Source organism: Phoenix dactylifera, unplaced genomic scaffold (assembly GCF_009389715.1).
Source record: "Phoenix dactylifera cultivar Barhee BC4 unplaced genomic scaffold, palm_55x_up_171113_PBpolish2nd_filt_p 001205F, whole genome shotgun sequence".
Taxonomy (NCBI): Eukaryota; Viridiplantae; Streptophyta; class Magnoliopsida; order Arecales; family Arecaceae; genus Phoenix; species Phoenix dactylifera.
Window position 1 is genome coordinate 23,442 of NW_024068540.1, and position 22,813 is coordinate 46,254.

General features: G+C 41.6%; 1 protein-coding gene across 2 annotated transcripts; it reads right to left on the reverse strand.

Moving 5' to 3' along the window:
• Positions 1 to 5,894: 5,894 nt before the first annotated feature.
• LOC120103993 lies at positions 5,895 to 21,358 on the reverse strand. Of its 2 annotated transcripts, XM_039121752.1 has the most exons (9): positions 20,494 to 21,358; positions 20,069 to 20,288; positions 19,667 to 19,827; positions 19,393 to 19,458; positions 19,107 to 19,143; positions 18,708 to 18,823; positions 7,075 to 7,135; positions 6,721 to 6,819; positions 5,895 to 6,165 (listed from the first exon to the last, which is right to left on the reverse strand). In XM_039121752.1, the coding sequence occupies exons 4-9, from the start codon at positions 19,452 to 19,454 to the stop codon at positions 5,914 to 5,916; spliced, it is 627 nt and encodes a 208-aa protein (XP_038977680.1). In that variant the 5' UTR covers positions 19,455 to 19,458; positions 19,667 to 19,827; positions 20,069 to 20,288; positions 20,494 to 21,358; the 3' UTR covers positions 5,895 to 5,913. The 2 variants fall into 2 exon arrangements, with proteins under 2 accessions (XP_038977680.1, XP_038977679.1); XM_039121751.1 differs by lacking the exon at positions 19,107 to 19,143.
• Positions 21,359 to 22,813: the final 1,455 nt, after the last annotated feature.

Below are 22,813 nucleotides of genomic sequence, written 5' to 3' on the forward strand. Positions count from 1 at the left end.
GAGTCCACAGTGTAGGAACACTGAAGTGATAGTGCAGGTGCTTGTTAGAGAACAAGGGTACTGAGCGTGACCAATACAAGAAGTCACTTGGATGTCTATCCACTCGTCAGTGACTTGCTTGATGTTGCAGTAGTGTGACTGGTCCTTTGACCTGCGGTGCTTCGGCTGCTCACAGTGGGGTTATTGTAGTTTGACTGCACACATACATGGTCCCTAGCCATATGGGTCCATGCAGTGTAGATTGGCTGCAGTAAGTTCACTGTAGGAGTAGGGTATGCACCTATATGGAATCTATCGACCTTGATAGATAAGGAGAGATCCTATGTGATTTATAAGACTGAGTTCGTAAGACCTCGGCCGGGGCAGTATACACAGTGGAGAAAGAGTTTCTCACTATCGAACTCGAGACGAATAAATCTTGACATATGACAGACGATGGGGTTTGACGAGTTGTCCATGACCTCCGTCCTGTAGGGATCCACGATAGTAGGACTATATCACATGTTAACTGCACCTAGAGGTTCATCATTCCATTCTGCTGGGTAGCCACTACATGCTGCTAGGTGTCACTGGTGGATGGTGGGACTCATAGGGATTATCTTGATGATCGATAAACCCTAATGAGTTGAGTTGGAATCGTTCCAACCCATTGAAAGGAGTTTTCAATGATATAGTGATAGAGATCACAATATATCTCACTACCAGCCAGAATAGAACCTATGGGGTCACACACACTAGAAGTATTGACCGATCCGATGGTTGAAATCGTGATTAGGAATCACAAGAAATCAATTTGATTGATAAGAAGTTGAAGAAGAAACAAAGGGAATTAATTAATTAGACTTAAACACAAATCCTACTTCGGGAGGGATTCCTAGAGTCCTAATTGGATTAGGGCTGGGAATCCTAGTTGGAGTAGGACTGGAATTCCTACTTGGAATAGGATTCCTACAATCCTAATGAGATTAGGAATTTTGAATTAAAATCGGATTCCTACTTGGAGTAGGATTCCTAGGAATCCTAATTGGATTAGGACTTCGGATTCAAATCTAATCCTAATTGGATTAGGACTAAATACATCCTAATATGGATTAGGGTTTCTTAAGTCACAATTAATTATTAATCTAATGAATCAATAAGACTCCTAATTGGATTAGGATTGAAGAGTTCAATTGAGTCAAAATTGATTCAAGTTCTAATTGGATTAGGACTTACCTAGATTGGATCCATTGGTTCACCCTTGGGCTAAACCTAATAGGATTAGGGCTTGACCACATTAGGGCAATGCAAACCCTAATGTGGACTAGGGTTTACCAAGAGGGAGGGGCGCAAGCCCCTCCCCCTTGATCCATTGGTGCGGCACAAGAGAGGGGGCCGGCGCCCCCTCTTTGGAAAGATGTCTAGGGCTCCTACTTAGTAGGAACCCTAGATGGCTATAAAAGGAGGTGTGAGGCCGGCGCCCTAAGCATAGAAGAACTCCTCCTTCTCCTTGCCGTGAGCCTCCCTCTCCTCTCTTCTTGTGATCAGCCGCAAGCAAGGAAGACCAAGGCCAAAGGTTGGCGGCATCCTCTTCCTCCCTTCTTCCTTCCAACGCAGGGAAAAGAAAGAAGGCTGCGTGGGGATTCTTCTTCTTCCTCTTCTTCAACCTTCTTCTTCCTCCTCTCAAGCACTTTCAAGAGTTGAAAGAAAGAGAAGAGATCAGCCATCAAAGGAGTCTTTGCAAGGGAGCTAGCACCCCGGGAAGACAAGAAAGCTTTGATCGGTTCTCTACTTCGTGTGGATACCCGTAGAGGCCGGACGTTTGAACGGCTTCAAGCGAACCCTCTCCCATAACCACGAATTCAGATTCGCGGTGATCGTCTACCCGCGCAAGGTGAAGATTTGATCTTCCTATTGTTTTAAAAGCTTTAATTCTTACCTAATTACGAAAGGTCTCGAAACAAGCATTCATGCGATGAACGTCGAACCCGTGCATGCCGATTCCGCTGCCATCTGAAAAATTTTTGAAATATCAGCGGCATGGACGGGTTCCCAACAATAATAACAGCTATCACTCCACTATTGGTACTGCACCTTATGAGGCACTTTATGGGAGGAAATGTAGATCTCCCTTATGCTGGTCTGAGATTGGGGAGAAGCACCTAGAAGGACTAGATTTGATCAGAGAGACATCAGAAAAAGTGCCAATGATACAGGAAAGGTTGAGAACAGTGTTCAGTAGGTAGAAGAGCTACTCGGATGTCAGAAGGAGAGATGTGCAGTTTGTCATGGGGGATCATGTTTTCTTAAAGATCTCTCCTATGATAGGAGTAATAAGGTTTGGAAAGAGGGGCAAGCTTAGTCCCCGATACATTGGCTCCTTTGAGATACTAGACAAGGTTGGCAATGTATCTTACAGATTACCACTGCCTCCAAACCTCAGCCATGTGCATCTAGTATTTCATATATCTATGCTCTGGAAATATGTGCCGGATCCATCCCATGTGCTACCAGTGCAGGAAATTACAGTAGAGGGAGACCATTCTTATGAAGAGCTTCCTGTAGCTATCCTTGATACTCAGATCAGGAAGCTGAAAAATAAGGAAATATGTATGGTGAAGGTCCAATGGCACCGGCACAATGTTGAAGAATGCACTTGGGAGTCGAAGCAAAGTATGAAGAGCAAATACCCTCACCTCTTTGAGTAATCAGGTAATTTACTCTTTTAAATTCAAGGACGAATTTTATATAAGGGGGGAGGATGTAATAACCCCAAAATTTTTTTAATATAAAGAAGGATAGAATAGTCCTTAAAAATTGATATAAGGGGTAAAATTGGAAGGAATCAAATGATAATGGCATAATTGTAGATGCATTGAAGTGGCAAGGGCAAAATGGAGATTTAGCTTTTATGATGTGATTTAAATGGGGGGGTTTGGGTACTGTGTCGATGGAATGAAATAGAGAAGGAGAGGGAGGTCTCAGGCGGTGGAAGAAAAGAAAAAAAAGAGAGAGGAAGAGAAGGAAAAGAGAGAAGAAGAGAAGGAGAAGAAGAAGAAAGGAAGAAGAAAGAAAAGAGTAGTCTCTTTTCCTTGGTGCAAAGGCTTCGATCTTTCAGAGAAAAGAGGTGAGTAAATGGTTTTATCTAATGTTTTGGAATTCTGAAGATGAAAAAGGGGATAGATAGGAGTTTTAAAAGGGATCCAAAGTTAGGAAGTTGGACTTCAACAAGGTTTTTCCGAGATCGCGGAAAAATGTGTCGAAGTCCCAACTTCAGTGAATTATCTTGGAGGTCAATCGGCCTCCGATGATGATGTATCTTACCATTTTGGAAATCCCTATAAATGTAGAATATTAGGTATAAATTTCATAAAATTTGGAGTTTGAAAAGTGGATCAAAACTAGGATGAAGTAACCCGCTGTCAGTCCGGATTACTGTTCATCCGGATGAAGAAAGATGAAAAAAATGGTGTTGGGTCGACTCAAAGTAAGCCGGAGTCGACTCAGGGCTGAGTGGGGTCGACCCAAGTCTGGTAGGGTCGACTCTCTCAGAAAATTCTAGAGAATGGGGATTTTCGACTTAGGGTAAGCTGGGATCGACCCAAGCGGGGGTCGACTCTCAAAGTTGGGGTCGACCCAAGATTTAGTAAAATTTTGAATTAGAAGGGATTCGATCCTTTCGCACACCTTGACCTTATAGCATTGGTCCAAGGTGTGTGTGGGATACTCTTGCATCATGATTCATGTAAATTGAGGATTTATTTAATAAGAATAAAGGGGAAAAAGAAAAGATGTTAATTAAGGGGGAGAGTTGAGTCAACTGAAACTTTTATACTTACAATTGATACGTAGGTTATTGGGCCTTGATACAAGAATAAATGTATTATTAGTGCATGTTACAGTTGGGCAAGAAGCTAGAAAACAAGTGGAAAAAGTTTTCCACCACCTACTATAGATTTTTGGAGGTGTATCAGGACCGTGCCGGATTGACAGATGAGTGGGAGTCATGTACTTTGCACCATGAGAATTCTTAATTCATTTTCATAAATATCGCCAAGTGTGAATTGATTCCACTTGTGCATATTGATTGATATTGATTGATATCGCCAAGGGGTAGAAGAGTAGTCAAATTGGTTCCGAATTGTGAAATAACTTCTTTTGTAAATTGATTTCATTTTCTCTATTTCAAAGACTTATAGAGCCTTTTCAGTGGTATATTGAGTTGCATTGTACTCCCTTGACCCCTCACTCCTAACCTTGATGTTAGTTTATGATTGGATCGTGGTCGAGTGAGTGGTAGTCTTGATTATACTCCTTTTTAGTAGAGTATTGGGAGAGTGCATTATGGCATTTATGAATAGCTTGATAGTATCTATAGGACACCTATAGTCGATGGGGTTAGACATCGGCCTGTGTGCACATAGTAGCCTTCTGGGTAGGCGGAGCCCAGTCCCTTCCTAGGGGGGACACGGCCCTAGGCGTAGGATCGGCCGGTCCTGCGACTTATATATAGCTTGCCGCCGGGCAAAGTAAGACCCCGCGAGGTGCCGTTTAGTATACAGATATGAGATGTTTCTATGGATTTCTGTTCTGGATACTAGCCAGCATTTACATTATCAATATGGTGTCTTATTCTGTATATGCATACAACAATAGAAAGTTGTTTTGGTTCGCCTGGGGCGTAAGACCCACATTCCGACAGCTGTCTAGTGATCCGCATATTGACACCCCGATTTGCATATTTCAGTGTTATAATCTATTGAGCATATTCTTGATGTATCATTCATGTTTATTTGACTGTTCTATATATGCTCCCGACGAGTTGATTATGATTGTGGTGATACTGTGATGATTTACTCCATATTTCTTATGTTGAGTTGTGTGCACCCTGTTGTTGATGACTGCTCATATGCTCTTGAGATTTCACCTCGAGCCATGATTATATCTTATCTCATGTGCATAGTACTCTCTACTCCACTCACTGAGTATTCATATACTCACTTCCCAGTTTGGTGTTTTTCACTACCAGAAAACACGCGTATAGTGACGAAAATTCCCGTCACTATACCATGTTTCCGGTCACTAATACGGAATTTGTGACCGGAGCTCCCGTCACTGAATTGGTTACAAAAACACGCGTCACTAAATTCTCAGTGACGGCGGCGATTCCCGTCACTAAACTCCGTGACAGACTCACCGTCGCTAAACCATTACAAATCCAAAAATTAAATATTTAAGAAATTATGTATTTCCCGTCGCTAACCAGTCATTGAGTTAGTGACGAAGGTAACTTGGTCACTGATTTTGTCACAGAATTCGGTCACAAATTTGGTCACTGATCTGTCACAACCTTCAGTGACAAATTTAGTCGTCACAGACATGGTCACAAATTTTGTCACTAAATTTGTTATTAATTCCGTCACTGATCTAGTAACAAGATTACCGTCACTAATTTGTCACAACTCACTGAGCATAATCAATTTTTAGTAACCAAAACTCTGTCACTAAATTTATGGCTGCTCGTCACAATACTTGGTAAACAATTCAGTAACCAAATTTAGTCACTGATCACATTCCAATAACCTGGTACATTTGGTACATTGATTGGCTCATAATAATAATAACAATATCATTAATAGCAAAGGCATTCAACATTACGCAAAAGTTTTTTAACATGTCATTCAAAATAGGCATCAACATGTCCTAAATCCATCAAAATCAAAGTACAAAAAGTATGTCATAACAGAGATTTCATTCCTCCTAGAAATGCAAAGACCTATCATCTAAGGCAAAAGCAATTATAATGAAGCATGATCAGCAGAACCAGAATCACCATTACCCCCCGTTCTGCATGCCATGGTCCAAAGCCAATCTCTTCTCTCATCTTTTGAAGAACCTCCTCTTGCCATTTTTTCTTTTAGTGCTCAAAAATACCTAGAAGGTCTTCACGCGAGTACAGCTCTGGAGCTTGACTTGTAGAGGTAGAAGAGGATGATGATTGCCCAATAATTCCAGTGAGATCCTCCAGGGGACTAAAGCCATAGCTGAGGCGCCGGACATAAAATGGTGCCGTTCGTCAAAGGACCTGGCTCTCTTGAGGGCATCCTTGCTCAGGACAAAACCCTTGGCCAGCATGCTGCTCACCACATCCTCTGCCTTCCTCACTGCAGACTCAGTTGACGAGAGCTTCCCTACCTTCTGCAGCACCAGAAAAAAAAGAAGATGGGAAGACAAAAACAGTGAAACCTTTTGAATTATTATAAGTAGGTTGAAATTACAAAACTGGAACTGGAAAAACAAAACAAAACAAAACAACAATTACAAGCCTGATAATCTCACTAAATGGTTCCCAATCCCTAAGACAGTAATATATAAAAGGTCGTTATCTCTGACATGTTCCTTCTTGTTGAAACATAACATGCGAGCAAGACCTATAATCCCAAAAATGAAAGACACAGGAAAAATTTTGGTCCACCAGTTCAGAACTTTTGTTTTTGAAAATTATCACCACAACCTACTGGTACAATTTTAAAGTAACACTCGAACGATGAAACGCTAATGAACGTGGCCCACACAGCTTTGTTTTTTCATTCATTCTTTTTTCAAGGAGAAAACCACCACGTATACAAAATTAAAAGCAAAAAGTCACAATATGGCTTTCATGTCATGCAGAAACCTGAGAGTCAGATGATGAAGAAATCTATTAAATATTCACAATTTTCTCTTATATTTCCCTCCCACCTGAAATCCAGGCCTCATAACAAGAACAGATCTTCCATATTTGTCAGAGTAATCAGCCCGGTAAATCTTTCCGGTAGCAGCTTCATGGGCAACATCTTCCTGGTAGTCAACAAGAAATTACATCAGGAAACAGAAAGCTACAAACAAACTTGTAATCATGTAGGCTTTACCAAAATATCAAGAATGAGTGGACTCTAAAAATTCTATGCAGTTGATAAATAGCAACTTATCTGCACTTTCTTTCAAAATAAGGGCTTTGGAGATATAAAAATTTGATGCAGAAATAATTTGATTGGTCAGTGACCAACTTGTGTTAAACTACAGTTTTTCAAGAACATAAAGAACTACCCATACCCAGCGAATGGCTTCTGGCTTGTATTTCAATCTCCATTTCACAGTCTCTTTCAGCATTTTACTTGTGTGGAGTGATCGATTAAAACCCCGTTTGATTTTGATGAGCTCAAAGCATTGGAGTATATCTTGTGATTACTAATGAATTCAATTGAGTGTTTCAGTGAAAATCCTGTCCAAGTGTCTCTAGACTTGGTTCATAGCATTTTGGATAAGTTAAGAAGTCTGCATGAACCAATGTCTGAGATACGAGTCGACTCCCGAGTTTCACGAGTCGACTCCAAGCGTATCAAGGTCACTGGCACGAGCTCGAGTCGACTCCTGATCAAGACGAGTCGACTCCGACTGAAAACAGACAGAAAGACAGAAGAGCAGTTTTTCAGGTCTGAGATTCGAGTCGACTCCAGTGGAACGCGAGTCGACTCCCAGCGGTACACAAAGAAAAAGTCAGAGAGCGTTTTATGGACTCTGAGATTCGAGTCGACTCCCGCAGTACGCGAGTCGACTCCGAGACTGTGCGACCATCGACAGACAGAAGACTATGTTACTGCCTCTGAGATTCGAGTCGACTCCCAGACAGCTCGAGTCGACTCCAAGACAAGCTTCACGTCAAAAGACAGAAGACCAACTTTCGAAAACTGAGAGCCGAGTCGACTCCAAGGAAGTTCGAGTCGACTCCAAGACTGGATGAGCCAAAAGACAGAGAATCGGGAGTTCGGGCTCTGAGATTCGAGTCGACTCCCAGGACAGTCGAGTCGACTCGGTGGACAAAATTCAAATTTGGATCCACGGACTACAGAGGATGAGCCGACTCCAAAATTGCCAGGTCAGCGCCAGAAGTTGGCGAGTCGACTCCGGGTCAAGACGAGTCGACTCCCAGTCAAGACGGCAACTTTAATTCAAACTGGGAACAGTTGCCGAGTCGACTCCGGAAAAGCTCGAGTCGACTCCTGCTACAGCCGAGTCGACTCCTGATCGCGCGAGTCGACTCCAACCCACCAACGGTCACATTGTCAGGCTGCGCAGAGTGTGCAGAACGGCCAGAAAAAGCAGAGTAACGGCTAGTTTCCGTGGGGGTTGGCTTAAATAGCCACAGAAGACTGTAGCAAGGTAGAGAACACACATTCCACTCCTAGCATTCAAGTCTTCAAGCTCTCTAAGTGCTCTTCAACGAGAAAAAGGGAAGATCTGCATTTACTGCTCCACCAACATCTTTCCAGCATTCAAAGCTTCCTCCTCCTGCTTTCAAGTCGATCACTCTTTCAAGAGGAGACCGGAGTTCCAGAAGCCACACCTCTTCCCCATCTTAAAAGCGTTTGAGGGCTTCTAACTCCTTTACGATTATATTGTTTTAAATCTGCTTTTTGAGAAGCCATTTTCTGTTTTCTTCTATCTCGTGTATTTACTTGATTCAATCGGAGGATTGAATCAAGGGGATTAAGGTTGGTTGGTGAGCCGGTTTAAAACCAACGAGTGTAAGGGTTTGATTGTGAGCCCGGGAAAACAATCGGAGTTGGTTCTAGTCGGTGAGCCTGGGAAAACCGACCGAGTTCGTTGTGAGCTCGTAAAACAACAAGTTCGGTTGTGAGCTTGCAAAACAACCGGCTGTAATCCAAGGGGGTTATAGTGAAATTCCCAAGTGAGACTTGGGGAGTGGACGTAGGAGCAAGGATTAGCTCCGAACCACTATAAAACTTTGTGTTTGTAGTGCATTGTCTCACATCTTCTTCCCCACACATTACTCACAGCACTTAGCTTTAATTAAATAACTGGCTATAGTATTTAGTTAATCATCCACAAAGTTTTAATTAGCTAAGTTAATTTAAAAACCCAATTCACCCCCCCCTCTTGGGTTGTCTATCTGGGCAACAAGTGGTATCAGAGCCAAAAACTCTTCCACTCAAGAGTTAAAAGATCAAAATGACAACCCCATTTGGATCTTCTCACATTGAGGGTCAGTCCACCCAAAGACCTCCTTTCTTCAATGGATCCGACTACTCATACTGGAAGGCTAGGATGAGAATATTCGTCCAAGCCCAAGACTATGAGATGTGGACCATTGTAGTGAATGGCCCATACATCCCATCCACATATGTAGAGGGTGTTAAGGTACCCAAACTAGAAACGGATTGGGATGAACATGACATGAGGAAGGCACAACTAAACTCTAAAGCAATGAATGTGTTTTATTGTGCCTTAGACCGTAATGAATTCAATAGAGTTTCAACTTGTAATTCTGCAAAAGAAATTTGGGACAGACTTGAAGTGACCCATGAGGGCACGAATCAAGTCAAGGAATCCAAAATAAACATCTTGGTTCATAAATATGAACTATTTAAAATGGATTCAAATGAAACAATCACAAGCATGTTCACTAGGTTTACTGATATTGTCAATGGCCTAAAAAGCCTTGGCAAGAACTATACTAACAGTGAACTTGTCAGAAAAATCCTTCGGTGTCTACCAAGGTCGTGGGAAGCCAAGGTGACGGCGATCCAAGAAGCTAAAGACTTGAACAAGCTTCAACTTGAAGAGCTCCTTGGATCCCTGATGACGCATGAGCTTACCATGAAACAACACAACGAGGAAGAGTCCTCCCATAAGAAAAAGGTAATAGCTTTAAAATCTACTTCTTCTAACAAGGACCTATCTTGCAGCAGCAGCAGTGAAGAGGAAGAAGATGAGGAAGATGGTGGTGAGGCACTTCTTGTGCGCAAGTTCAAGAAGTTTATCAACCACAAGAAGACGTATCATCAAAGGAGAGGTCCCTCAAATTCCTACCGCAGAGACAAAGGTAAGGAAAGGAAAAATGAGGGGATTGGGTGTTACGAGTGCAAGAAGCCGGGACACATAAGAGCAGAGTGCCCCTTACTGAAGAAGGGGAGTAAGTACAAGAAGAAGAAGGCACTTGTCACCACCCTATCGGACTCCGACGCATCATCTTCATCATCGGATGAAGAACAAGAAGAGAAGGCCAATTTCTGTTTCATGGCCAACGAAAATGAGGTAATTTCCGATACGCATTTTGATTTTACATTTGATGAACTTTATGATGCGTTCAATGAATTAATGATTGAGTATAAGAATATAAATGTTAAAAACAGAGAACTAAAAGTAACTAACCAAAGTTATATTCATAAGCATGATTCATTAATTAAGGATAAAGATAATCTCACCAAAGAAAATCTAGAACTTAAGACAAGCAACCAACTCCTAATTAAGAAGACTAACACCTTAACGAAAGATATTGAGAAACTAACAAAGGAATTTTCAGATCTCAAAAACCATAAACAAGTCTTAAACAAGGATCTAACTAAAGAGCTAAATGATCTAAAAACCGAAAATCAGACATTAACTAAAGAACTAAACAAATACAAACCCTTAGTTGAAAAATTCACATATAGTTCTGAAAAGTTAAACATGATACTTAATAATCAACGAGCCGTATTTAATAAAGCGGGTTTAGGGTATAAACCAAGGAATAAGCAAAAACTTCTTAGTAACTTCTTTGTTAAAGCTGGGAAAACTAAAATTAAGAAAATAACTTGCTTTTGTTGTGGAATAGTAGGACATAAAGCAAATGCATGTAATTTTAGGAAAAGTAAAACTAAAAGAAAAAATAAAAGGGTATGGGTTCCAAAAGGAACCAACTTGACTAACCATGAAGGACCCAAGAAAACTTGGGTACCTAAGATGACATGATTTGCTTGTGTAGGAGTGTCTTGCAGCCAAGGTCAACAAAAACTGCTGGTATTTGGATAGTGGCTGTTCAAGGCACATGACGGGTGATAAAGATCAATTTTTCACCCTTGAAGCTAAGAAGGGAGGTGCTGTGACTTTTGGAGACAACAACCAAGGTCACATCATTGGTATTGGTAAAGTTCAAATCACCCCTTCTATCTTTATAGATAATGTTAGATATGTTGATGGTCTTAAGCATAACTTGTTAAGCATTAGTCAATTATGTGATAAAGGATATGATGTTATGTTTAAACCATCACTATGTATTATAACAAATCCTAATGATAATAGTTTAGTTTTTAAAGGGATGAGACGTGGAAATGTATATGTGGTAGATCTAGAAGACCTTACAAAATATAACCAATGTTTAGTTGTTAATGAAACTAAAGAAAATGATGCTAGTTGGTTATGGCACCGTAAGTTAGGTCATGCAAGCATGGACACAATAACTAAACTAGTTAAAAGAGACTCCGTGATAGGTTTGCCAAAATTAAAATTTGAAAAGAACAAAATATGTGAAGCATGTCAATTTGGCAAACAATCTAGAAACTCTTTTAAATCCATAAAATGTGTCTCTACTTCTAGGCCTCTAGAATTACTACACATGGACCTATTTGGTCCAACTAGAACAACAAGCCTAGGTGGAAATAAATATGGTCTAGTTATAGTAGATGATTACTCTAGGTACACATGGGTCATGTTTCTAGCGCATAAGGATCAAGCATTTTCTATGTTTAAGAAGTTCCATAAGGAAGTAACAAATGCTAGAGAGTCCTCAGTTATAGCTATTAGAAGTGACCATGGTACCGAATTCGAAAATCAATTATTTGATGAATTTTGTAGTAAAAAGGGGATAACCCATAATTTCTCAGCACCTAGGACACCACAACAAAATGGAGTTGTGGAAAGGAAAAATAGAACCCTAGAGGAAATGGCTAGAACGATGTTATGTGAAAGTAACCTCCCTAAGTACTTTTGGGGAGAAGCCATTAATACTTCTTGCCATGTATTAAATAGAGTTCTATTAAGATCCATCATAAAGAAAACACCATATGAACTGTGGAAAAACAGAAAACCAAAGGTTAACTATTTTCATGTTTTCGGATGTAGGTGTTTTGTACATAATAATGGAAAAGATAATCTAGGGAAATTTGATCCAAAATCTGATGAAGGAATATTCCTAGGTTATTCTACAACTAGTAAAGCCTATAGAATCTTTAATAAAAGAACCCTAGTTATAGAAGAATCTATACATGTTGTTTTTGATGACTCTAGTGACATCTCATCTAGTAAGAAGGTTAATTTTGATGATGATATTGAAATACTTGAAGAAAAGATAGATGAGATGGGATTACAAGATGATAATCAAAAGTTGATTGAAGGAGAATCATCAAACCAAGAGCCTATAGTGGATCATGGGCTAACTAAAGCTTGGAGGTATGCTCATGGGCATCCTAAGGAACTAATTCTAGATGATCCATCCCAACCCGTTAGGACTAGAGCATCCCTTAGAAATTTGAATAACCATCAAGCTTTTGTTTCACACTTTGAGCCCAAACACATAGAAGAAGCCGAAAATGATGTAAATTGGATAAATGCAATGCAAGAAGAACTAAACCAATTTACTAGAAACAAAGTGTGGGATCTAGTAGAGAGACCTTCTGAATATCCAATTATAGGTACAAAATGGATATATAAAAATAAGCTAGATGAAAATGGAATTGTTATAAGGAATAAGGCTAGACTAGTAGCAAAGGGTTATAATCAAGAAGAAGGTATAGACTTTGATGAAACCTTTGCTCCCGTAGCTAGACTTGAGGCTATTAGACTATTATTAGCATATGCATGCTCTAAGGACTTCAAGCTATATCAAATGGATGTAAAAAGTGCTTTTCTAAATGGGTTTATTAATGAGGAGGTATATGTGGAACAACCTCCTGGTTTTGAAAATCATCAATACCCCAATCATGTGTATAAACTGAACAAAGCACTTTATGGACTAAAACAAGCACCTAGAGCATGGTATGAGAGACTTAGTAAATTTCTATTAGAACATGAATTCTCTAGGAGAAATGTAGATACAACATTATTTCTGAAAAAGAAAAATAAGGATATGTTATTAGTACAGATTTATGTTGATGATATCATTTTCGGTGCTACTAACAATCGCCTCTGCGAGGAATTTGCTGATTTGATGCAGAGTGAGTTTGAGATGAGTATGATGGGAGAGCTGAACTACTTCCTCGGGCTTCAAATCAAACAATCTGAAGGAGGCATCTTCATCAATCAAGCCAAATATATCAAGGAGATGCTCAAGAAGTTTGATATGGAGGGAAACAAGTCAATCAGCACCCCCATGAGCTCATCATGTAAGTTAGACCAAGATGAATCAGGTAAATCTGTAGATCAAAAACTTTATAGAGGTATGATAGGTTCTTTACTGTATCTTACTGCAAGTAGGCCTGATATTATGTTTAGTGTGTGCATGTGTGCTAGATATCAGGCTAATCCTAAAGAATTACACCTAGCTGCAGTTAAGAGAATCTTTAAATACTTAATAGGAACTAAGAACATAGGGCTGTGGTACTCTAAAAAATCTAGCCTAAACTTAATAGGGTACACAGATTCAGACTTCGCTGGATGTAAGCTTGATAGAAAAAGTACCAGCGGGTCTTGTCAATTTCTAGGAGAAAACCTAATCTCATGGTTTAGCAAGAAACAAAACTCGGTTGCATTATCCACTGCAGAAGCTGAATATGTTGCAGCCGGGAGTTGTTGTGCTCAAATCTTGTGGATTAAACAACAATTAGAAGATTATGGCATTAAACAAGATAAAATCCCCATTAATTGTGATAATACAAGTGCCATAAACCTAACTAAAAATCCAATTCAACACTCAAGAACTAAACACATTGAGATAAGACATCACTTCATAAGAGATCATGTATTGAATGGTGATGTGACTCTCCAATTTGTTTGTACTGATAATCAATTAGCAGATATTTTCACAAAACCCCTAAGTGAAGAGAGGTTCAGTGTACTTAGGAGGGGATTAGGAGTGATTGACCCATCCTAGTGGGAGTTTCCACTAGATTAATTGATTTTGATGGTTAAAATGAGGTTAAAATAGAGTTTCTATTCAATGATCATCAAATCAGATTCCAACTAGGTGATTTTCCCTCATTTGGCACGGTTATAGCATGATTTTTAAGTGCGTGCCAAGGTTAGAGACGACTCGAGTAAGTTTCAGAGCCGGCTCCTAAGGGGGAGTCGACTCGCGCATTTGGGGAAGTCGACTCGCAAAGTTGGCAGCTGAGGGGGAGTCGACTCGCACATTGTCGGGAGTCGACTCGAAGTCTACGGGCGCATAAGGAGAGTCGACTCGCGCATTTTCTGGAGTCGACTCGAGGTCGAGTCGACTCGCGACTCAGGGGAGTCGACTCGCAGTCGGGATCCGACTTTTTAACCCTAGGTTTGTCGTTTTGCAAACACTTTTTCTCAAGCCGCCACTGTTCACAAAGCCCTAGAGCCGACTCCTAGGTCATCCTCGATCGTCTCCAAGCCCTTTTCCCGTCGATTCTTCGCCGGACATTGAGTTTCCGTCCGTTCCTAGGTCTTTTCAGGTCAGTCCCGAGCTTCCTCTATCGATCCTTCTTCGTTCTCTAGGTTTTCATCTCGTTTAGGTCAAGATGCCTCGCAAGGGAGTTGTTAGAAAGAGGTCCCGTCCCGTGGCCGGTCCCGAGCGGCGCTCCAAGGCGCGGCACGATCCCGCGAGGCAACCTCCTCCGGATCGTTCCCCGCCTAGGGCGGTTCATGTTAGGCCGTTGGCCGGGAAGGCCGTCACCTCCGGGAGGTATGTCACTTTCGACTATCTCTCCCGGGAAGGATTCATCATAGGCGATAGGCTTAGAGCCCAGGGTCTAGAGTACTTCCTCACCTTGGACTTTCCCACCTATCCTGGCCTAGTTCAAGAGTTCTACAGTACCGTCCATCGGGGAGATGGAGGTATTGAGGGCACGGTATTAGGTGTCCCATTGCGTGTCACAGAGGACCTCATTGCCCATATCCTCCACCTTCCATTAGTAGGGGTGGCTCCTGCACATCCTGAGGATAGATTTGAGGCCCTTACGATCGTCTTAGGGCATCCACCTCAGTCTTCCCTAGATGAGGTATCTGCTAGCTCACTTCCTATTGAAGTGAGAATCCTTTTGAGCATTTTGTCCAGGTCCATCTTTCCTAAGACAGGGAGATTTGATTTTGTGAATGAGAGGGACCTAGCTATTATGTCTTACATTCTTCAGGACACCCCGGTCAACTTCCCCAAGCTCATTTATAGGTATATGTGTGAGCCCCTGGATAGACCTAGGCTCTCCCTCCCATACGGAATGATATTCACTCTTCTCTTTAGGCAGTACGAAATTTCCATTCCTGAGAAGGAACCCTCTCGTGCCTTGCGATGGACTGATCGCTTGGGTACGGGGACCATGCACAGGATGGGATTTCGGAAGAGAGAAGGGATCTGGGTTAGGAAGTCCACTCTCACCGCTCAGACCACCAGACCATCACCCAGTCCTGAGCCAGATTCTGACTACCCAGAGTCCCCAGACCATCCAGACCTTCCATCCACTCCTCCTGCTCCTACCACCTCTGCCGGACCTTCCTCCTCAGCTCCACCATCTATGGAGGTCCGTATTGATCCAGAGCAGCTCCGGGAGCTGCAGCAGGAGATCGTCCGAGATTTGAGGGACGAGCTGCTCCGGGAGCTCCGAGGTTCCGTGCCAGCTCCCACTCCTACACCCACTCCATCCTCAGCATTGGTCCCATCCTTGACATCCGTGACAGACATGACGGCTGAGGTGCGGCAGGAGATCTACAACATTAGGACCCTGGTGCAGGCCCAGTTCCACAGCATGAGCGAGGTGACGAGCACCACGAGGAGGATGCGGGATGACATCCGCCGTGACATGCACACCACCACCGAGGGGGCCGAGCGCTTGTCGAATGTGCTCATCGACAAGCTGGACGCACTTCAGACCTCGGTGACTGGGCTTCAGACGTCGGTGACTGAGCTCTCCACTACACATAGCAGAGCCACCACGTCTATTATCACGTAGCTGGGCCATGTTACAGAGGCAGTCGCCCTCCTCATGGAGCAGAGCCGATTGAGAGGAGGAGTCACATCCTCGAGAGGAGGAGCTACATCCTCCAGAGGAGGAGATGTATCCTCGAGAGGGGGAGCCACATCCTCCAGAGGAGGAGATGTATCCTCGAGAGGGGGAGCCACATCCTCGAGGAGGTCATAGATGATTTTGAGTTGTGTTTTGTCTTCTTTTGTATTGTTGTTGCTTTACCTATTGTATGCTCAAATGTATTCACCTTCATATCAATACAATGAGTAGACATCTTATCTTCATTTCTGTGCCATTTGATGATTGACTGTGCCATTTGTGCCATTGATTGTGTGTGATTACCTCCTTTTTGGTATGATGACAAAAAGGGGGAGAAATGTGTAAGTATAAAATGTAAAAGGGGAGAAATATTAAAAAATATGTAAAAGAAATCAATGGAAATAAATAAAACGATAAACTCTTAAAAACACACATAAATTTGTTCTAAGTGGATTCGGTACCTCGAGGCTCATTATCTCTCTTTTGGGGCTCCTAATGGAGTAATCTCCAGAATCTATTCAAGGGATATTCGGAGATTAGCTGAATCCTACTCAAGAACAAATTGACAGATTTTCCCTCTAAAAACAAAAATTTTAGTTCAAAAATTTCAAAGCATTAAAAGGAAATTCAGAAAATCAAAACATAGTTGAATGCATATGTTGAGGGGGAGAATCTGAATTTTAATCAAGCTAAATCATTAATGTCATATAAGCCAAACAATTGATTGCAGAATATGAAGGCTTATATAATTCCAAATGAAAGGGGGAACTTTAACTCCGAAATTTAATGTTTCACTCCTTTCAAACTTGGATAAATTAAATTATCAGACATTTGAATTCATTTATGGAGTTTATTTCATTACTTACTGAGCAACTCATTTTACATATACTCAAAGTTTTGTCATCATCAAAAAGGGGGAGATTGTGGAGTGATCGATTAAAACCCCGTTTGATTTTGATGAGCTCAAAGCATTGGAGTATATCTTGTGATTACTAATGAATTCAATTGAGTGTTTCAGTGAAAATCCTGTCCAAGTGTCTCTAGACTTGGTTCATAGCATTTTGGATAAGTTAAGAAGTCTGCATGAACCAATGTCTGAGATACGAGTCGACTCCCGAGTTTCACGAGTCGACTCCAAGCGTATCAAGGTCACTGGCACGAGCTCGAGTCGACTCCTGATCAGTACGAGTCGACTCCGACTGAAAACAGACAGAAGGACAGAAGAGCAGTTTTTCAGGTCTGAGATTCGAGTCGACTCCAGTGGAACGCGAGTCGACTCCCAGCGGTACACAAAGAAAAAGTCAGAGAGCGTTTTATGGACTCTGAGATTCGAGTCGACTCCCGCAGTACGCGAGTCGACTCCGAGACTGTGCGACCATCGACAGACAGAAGACCATGTTACTGCCTCTGAGATTCGAGTCGACTCCCAGACAGCTCGAGTCGACTCCAAGATAAGCTTCACGTCAAAAGGCAGAAGACCAACTTTCGGAAACTGAGAGCCGAGTCGACTCCAAGGAAGTTCGAGTCGACTCCAAGACTGGATGAGCCAAAAGACAGAGAATCGGGAGTTCGGGCTCTGAGATTCGAGTCGACTCCCAGGACAGTCGAGTCGACTCGAGTGGACAAAATTCAAATTTGGATCCACGGACTACAAAGGATGAGCCGACTCCAAAATTGCCAGGTCAGCGCCAGAAGTTGGCGAGTCGACTCCGGGTCAAGACGAGTCGACTCCCAGTCAAGACGGCAACTTTAATTCAAACTGGGAACAGTTGCCGAGTCGACTCCGGAAAAGCTCGAGTCGACTCTTGCTACAGCCGAGTCGACTCCTGATCGCGCGAGTCGACTCCAACCCACCAACGGTCACATTGTCAGGCTGCGCAGAGTGTGCAGAACGGCCAGAAAAAGCAGAGTAACGGCTAGTTTCCGTGGGGGTTGGCTTAAATAGCCACAGAAGACTGTAGCAAGGTAGAGAACACACATTCCACTCCTAGCATTCAAGTCTTCAAGCTCTCTAAGTGCTCTTCAACGAGAAAAAGGGAAGATCTGCATTTACTGCTCCACCAACATCTTTCCAGCATTCAAAGCTTCCTCCTCCTGCTTTCAAGTCGATCACTCTTTCAAGAGGAGACCGGAGTTCCAGAAGCCACACCTCTTCCCCATCTTAAAAGCGTTTGAGGGCTTCTAACTCCTTTACGATTATATTGTTTTAAATCTGCTTTTTGAGAAGCCATTTTCTGTTTTCTTCTATCTCGTGTATTTACTTGATTCAATCGGGGGATTGAATCAAGGGGATTAAGGTTGGTTGGTGAGCCGGTTTAAAACCAACGAGTGTAAGGGTTTGATTGTGAGCCCGGGAAAACAATCGGGGTTGGTTCTAGTCGGTGAGCCTGGGAAAACCGACCGAGTTCGTTGTGAGCTCGTAAAACAACAAGTTCGGTTGTGAGCTTGCAAAACAACCGGCTGTAATCCAAGGGGGTTATAGTGAAATTCCCAAGTGAGACTTGGGGAGTGGACGTAGGAGCAAGGGTTAGCTCCGAACCACTATAAAACTTTGTGTTTGTAGTGCATTGTCTCACATCTTCTTCCCCACACATTACTCACAGCACTTAGCTTTAATTAAATAACTGGCTATAGTATTTAGTTAATCATCCACAAAGTTTTAATTAGCTAAGTTAATTTAAAAACCCAATTCACCCCCCCCTCTTGGGTTGTCTATCTGGGCAACAACTTGCCTTTTCTGCATTCCAGTTTCTTGACCGGAGGTACCTTGATATTGAAGCATCTGAATAGAAGTCTGGCAGTGCTTCCGACAATGGACCATTCATCCTTCGAACTTCATTTATCTGCTTGGAAAAGGCATCAACATTACCTATATATGATAAGCATGATACAACAGGAACCCCTTAACAATGTTGTGAGACATAATATTCCATAAAGATCTTAACATGCTTTCTCAGAAAAAGGAAGGAGCTTAAGATGCTCTTCAAGTGAAAACTATAAGATGCTTTTCAAGTGAACACTATAAGATGCTTCAAGTGATAACCAAAATTCGGAATGAAGATGTCATGCATAAAACTTAAGAGGCATAAATAGAAGCATTTAGTTGGTTAAAATGAGTATGTTTACCTTTGCTTGCTGTTCTTCAGGAGCCGTTGAGGTTGAACTGAATTCTCAAGGAGAAAGAATCGAATAGCAATTTAACAAGGGATAGTACAAGGTCAATACAAAAGCAATGAACATTGAAAACAATATCAGCATAAAAGAAAATGATGCTCTTCATATAAAAAGTTTCTGAAGTAAATTCAGGACTAAGGGAAATGGAAATGCAGAGAGCAATCAAGCAATTTAACAAACAGCAATTGAAAATCAACAAAAGAAGAGATTGCACAATCCCTTGCTTAGAATCACTGACCTTAGTGAGTTGTTTTGTAGCATATGTTCTGAGTCGAACATCGAAAGATGATAAAATTTCATTTGCCTAACACAAAAAAGAAAGAGTTCAGATGATTTTTATCCACATATGTTCTTGACAAGATTGACTAGAAATAAATTTCTCAAGTAACTAAATTACGCGATGTTTTATGAGCTATAGCATCAAACACTCCATTAGAGGAATAAAAAAGAGATATAGAGGAAAAAATAATTCAAGTTCATAAAATCATGCTGGAGAGGTATGACAGGAAAACCTCAATTAGGGTCACACAGATATAGTCTTTAACATGGGAGTAACGTTGATGAACATCTCCAATGATGAAATCACTAATTTCACCACTGAACTCAACACCGGTTGGACCACCTCCAATAACAACACAGTGCAACAGTCTCCTCTTTTCTTCTTCTGATATGCCTATATTTGCCAAAAAAAAAATCAAGTATTAAATGCATTACACCAAATCACTGTATACTCTAATATTTGCTGTTCAAAGAATGCACAAATGCAGGATTTGGCAGTGCTTGAACTACATAACATTATTTGCAAAAAACAAATATCATAGCAGGCTGAAATCATTATAAGAAAACAAATTTACACAAGGTACTAATTAATGCAATAACATCCATGATGTTTCCTATCTTCTGAAATGGCATACCGGGCACATCAGACAGCATCAGATTGAGAAGGAGCTTCCTCCGAATCTCTTGGGCATGGTGAACCTCACGGAGAAAGACCGCATGCTCTCTTACACCACGTATACCAAAGGTCGAGGCCTCTGCTCCGGATGCAATGACCAACTTGTCATATGAAACCTTAAATTTCCATGGCTCCAGAGTGTCACTGGCACTCCCATCAGTAACGGTCTCACAATGCACCTTTCAAAGCAAAACAAAAAAACTTAACTTTATAGACAAAAAATACTTAATAAATTACCAAATTAAAATTTCTACATCAAATGGTATAAGGAACAAGTCCACTAATTCTAAGCAGGGGCGGCCCAATGCATTTGGGGGCCTAAGGCAAACTCACTAAGGAGGGGCCTTTTTTTTTTTTTTTTTGAAATGATGAAAGAATTTTTACCTTTCATGATCGAACTGCAACCACACATTTTTTGTATTCCATTTTCCACCATTCTCCTCCTTATCCTCTCTGCTTCTTCCCATTTTTCTGAAGCAGCATAAATATTCGATAGCACTACATATTGTGCATCATTAGTGGATCCAGCACTAGAATTCATGGTTCCAATCTCATTCCTCTCAAGCATTTCATCGAATAACTTACGAGCAACAGCGGGCTGATGACATTTACAGTACACAGAGACAAATGTGGTAGTCATTGTGTTGATACCAATGAGCATAGACAGGCAAATCAAAAAATATATTGTTGTATGCAGTTACAAGATTCATAATCATATGTTGTTACAAGACATACACAACCTAAAGACATATAGTTGCATATAGTGGGTGAATAGGTGTCAGATCAAATTTGTTGGAGTTGTGACAGGGGACTACCAAATGGGAAAGACTCAAAAATCATAGAATGAGGTCATCTGACAATCAAAGAAGTAAAAACAGTGCCATCTCGCCGATGCTCAAAATCCATTTGGAATCTAGAAAATGTCTGATTTTTGCAATTGGTTAAACAAAAGATTGAAAAACCCCAAATGTATGACCAGCCTTTAGAATGCTCGCATCGAGAGCAACCGGAAAGAACCATCGGAATCTAAACTGGGGCTCCAGAACGAAATCCCGCGATTGGCCTCGGACGTGAGCTCTCGAAGCGAGAATCCGTATTCGAGGAGACTCGAAGAAGATCAGGTAGCTCTCGTCGGCATAGGGAGGAGGAGAAGGGGTTAGGAAATCCGGACGGTCATCCCTGCCGTGGACAGCCTTCCGGTTAGGGATTTGTTGGATTTGGGTTGGGGGGGAGGAGGAGGGGTTAGGGATCGCCCGGGGGGGGGGGGGGGTGTGGGTGTGGTGTGGGGGGGTTGAGGGGCGGCTGCAGGGGCTAGGGTTAGGGGGATTAGAATTTTGGTGTTGGCGCTGGGCGGGCGGGGGGGGGGGGAATTAGAAATTAAGCGCGGCACTCTTAGTTCATTTTAGATTTCCTCCTTTTATCTTTTTTCTTTTTTTATTTATAATTACTCAAAAATATTATTTTTAATATTTTTAGAATTAGAAATTAAATTTGGTGACGAAAATTTCTGTCAATAATCCGTCACTATCAAAAATAATTTTTTAAAAATTTATAAACATTTGGGTTACGATTTTTGTGACGGATGAATTTGTCACTGTCTCGTTGCAATTTCAGTTACCAGTTTTGTGACAGATATCCCGTCACTACGGTGGTCACTAAGTTTTGGCGCCCACCCTACCCGCGTATTTTGTGACCGGTCGGTCACTAATCTGTCACTAAGTTCACGCCACGGTGACCAAATTTCTGTCTGTCACTAATCCGTCACAAATAGTGACTGATAATGGGCCGTCACTAATTTCCCGTCACTATACGCGTGTTTTCTGGTAGTGTTTGATTGCAGGGCAGGTGTTGTATACAGAGAGTAGGATTAGTGGTTGCCTGCTATCTGTGCCGCTCCATAGCATAGTATAGTGTAGAGTAGAGGTTTATATATTTTGATGTATTATAAACCCTCAGTGTGTATGGTGTACAGTAATGGCATAGATCCTGTTGTGGATATGGGTCTGACCATGAATGAAATGGGAATCGGATTTTTTTTATGCAGATGGGGTGTGCCTGTGATAATGTATTGCTATATATTATCCAGGTTTATTATGTGACAGATTATGTGATTGCTGCTCTGATAGGTAGTGTTGTTGTCTGTATTGAGATAATCTTGACAGGTCAAAATAGAACAAAGTGGTCATTTTGTGCATATATCATGCCAAATTTTTTTCGGATTTATGATGATTGATAGGTAGTAAGGTTCTACGCGGTGGCTGGTGGCCTTATGCCTACCCGCACCCTAGGACCGTTGCGGCGGCCCGCCGAATCAAGGCGGGGGTCGTGATAGTGACCCATTGGGTTCCATACTTAGCCAGCAATAGGTGTGAGTGCGAGTCGACCCAACTTTATTAGAACTCTTCTAATCGATTTAGGTCCAAACTGCGCGATCCCGAACTTAACAATTAGAATCCTTTCTAATTGGTGATCGAATTAAACTCTTTAATTCGATCAAACCTATAAGACAAGATTGACGTCTAGCAATGTGTCATATCTATCCGAAAAATATGAAATTTGGTAGAAATACCAAAAATATCCTTCAGTGGCAAGTTACTGTGCAATTCAATTCTTCAATCAAACTACATCCCGAATATGTATATGAGTATGAATGTATGTCAAACTCAATTTCATATTCATATTTCTCTTAATCTTCTAATGATAA

Bases quoted from the DNA above. Each gene is read 5' to 3' on its own strand.
- LOC120103993 (XM_039121751.1), bottom strand. The intron at 19,459-19,666 runs GTTTTCCTGTCA...TTTTTGTGTTAG, and splicing joins TCTGTGTGACCCTAATTGAG to GCAAATGAAATTTTATCATC. The intron at 18,824-19,392 runs GTCAGTGATTCT...TTTTCCAAGCAG, and splicing joins CTACAAAACAACTCACTAAG to ATAAATGAAGTTCGAAGGAT.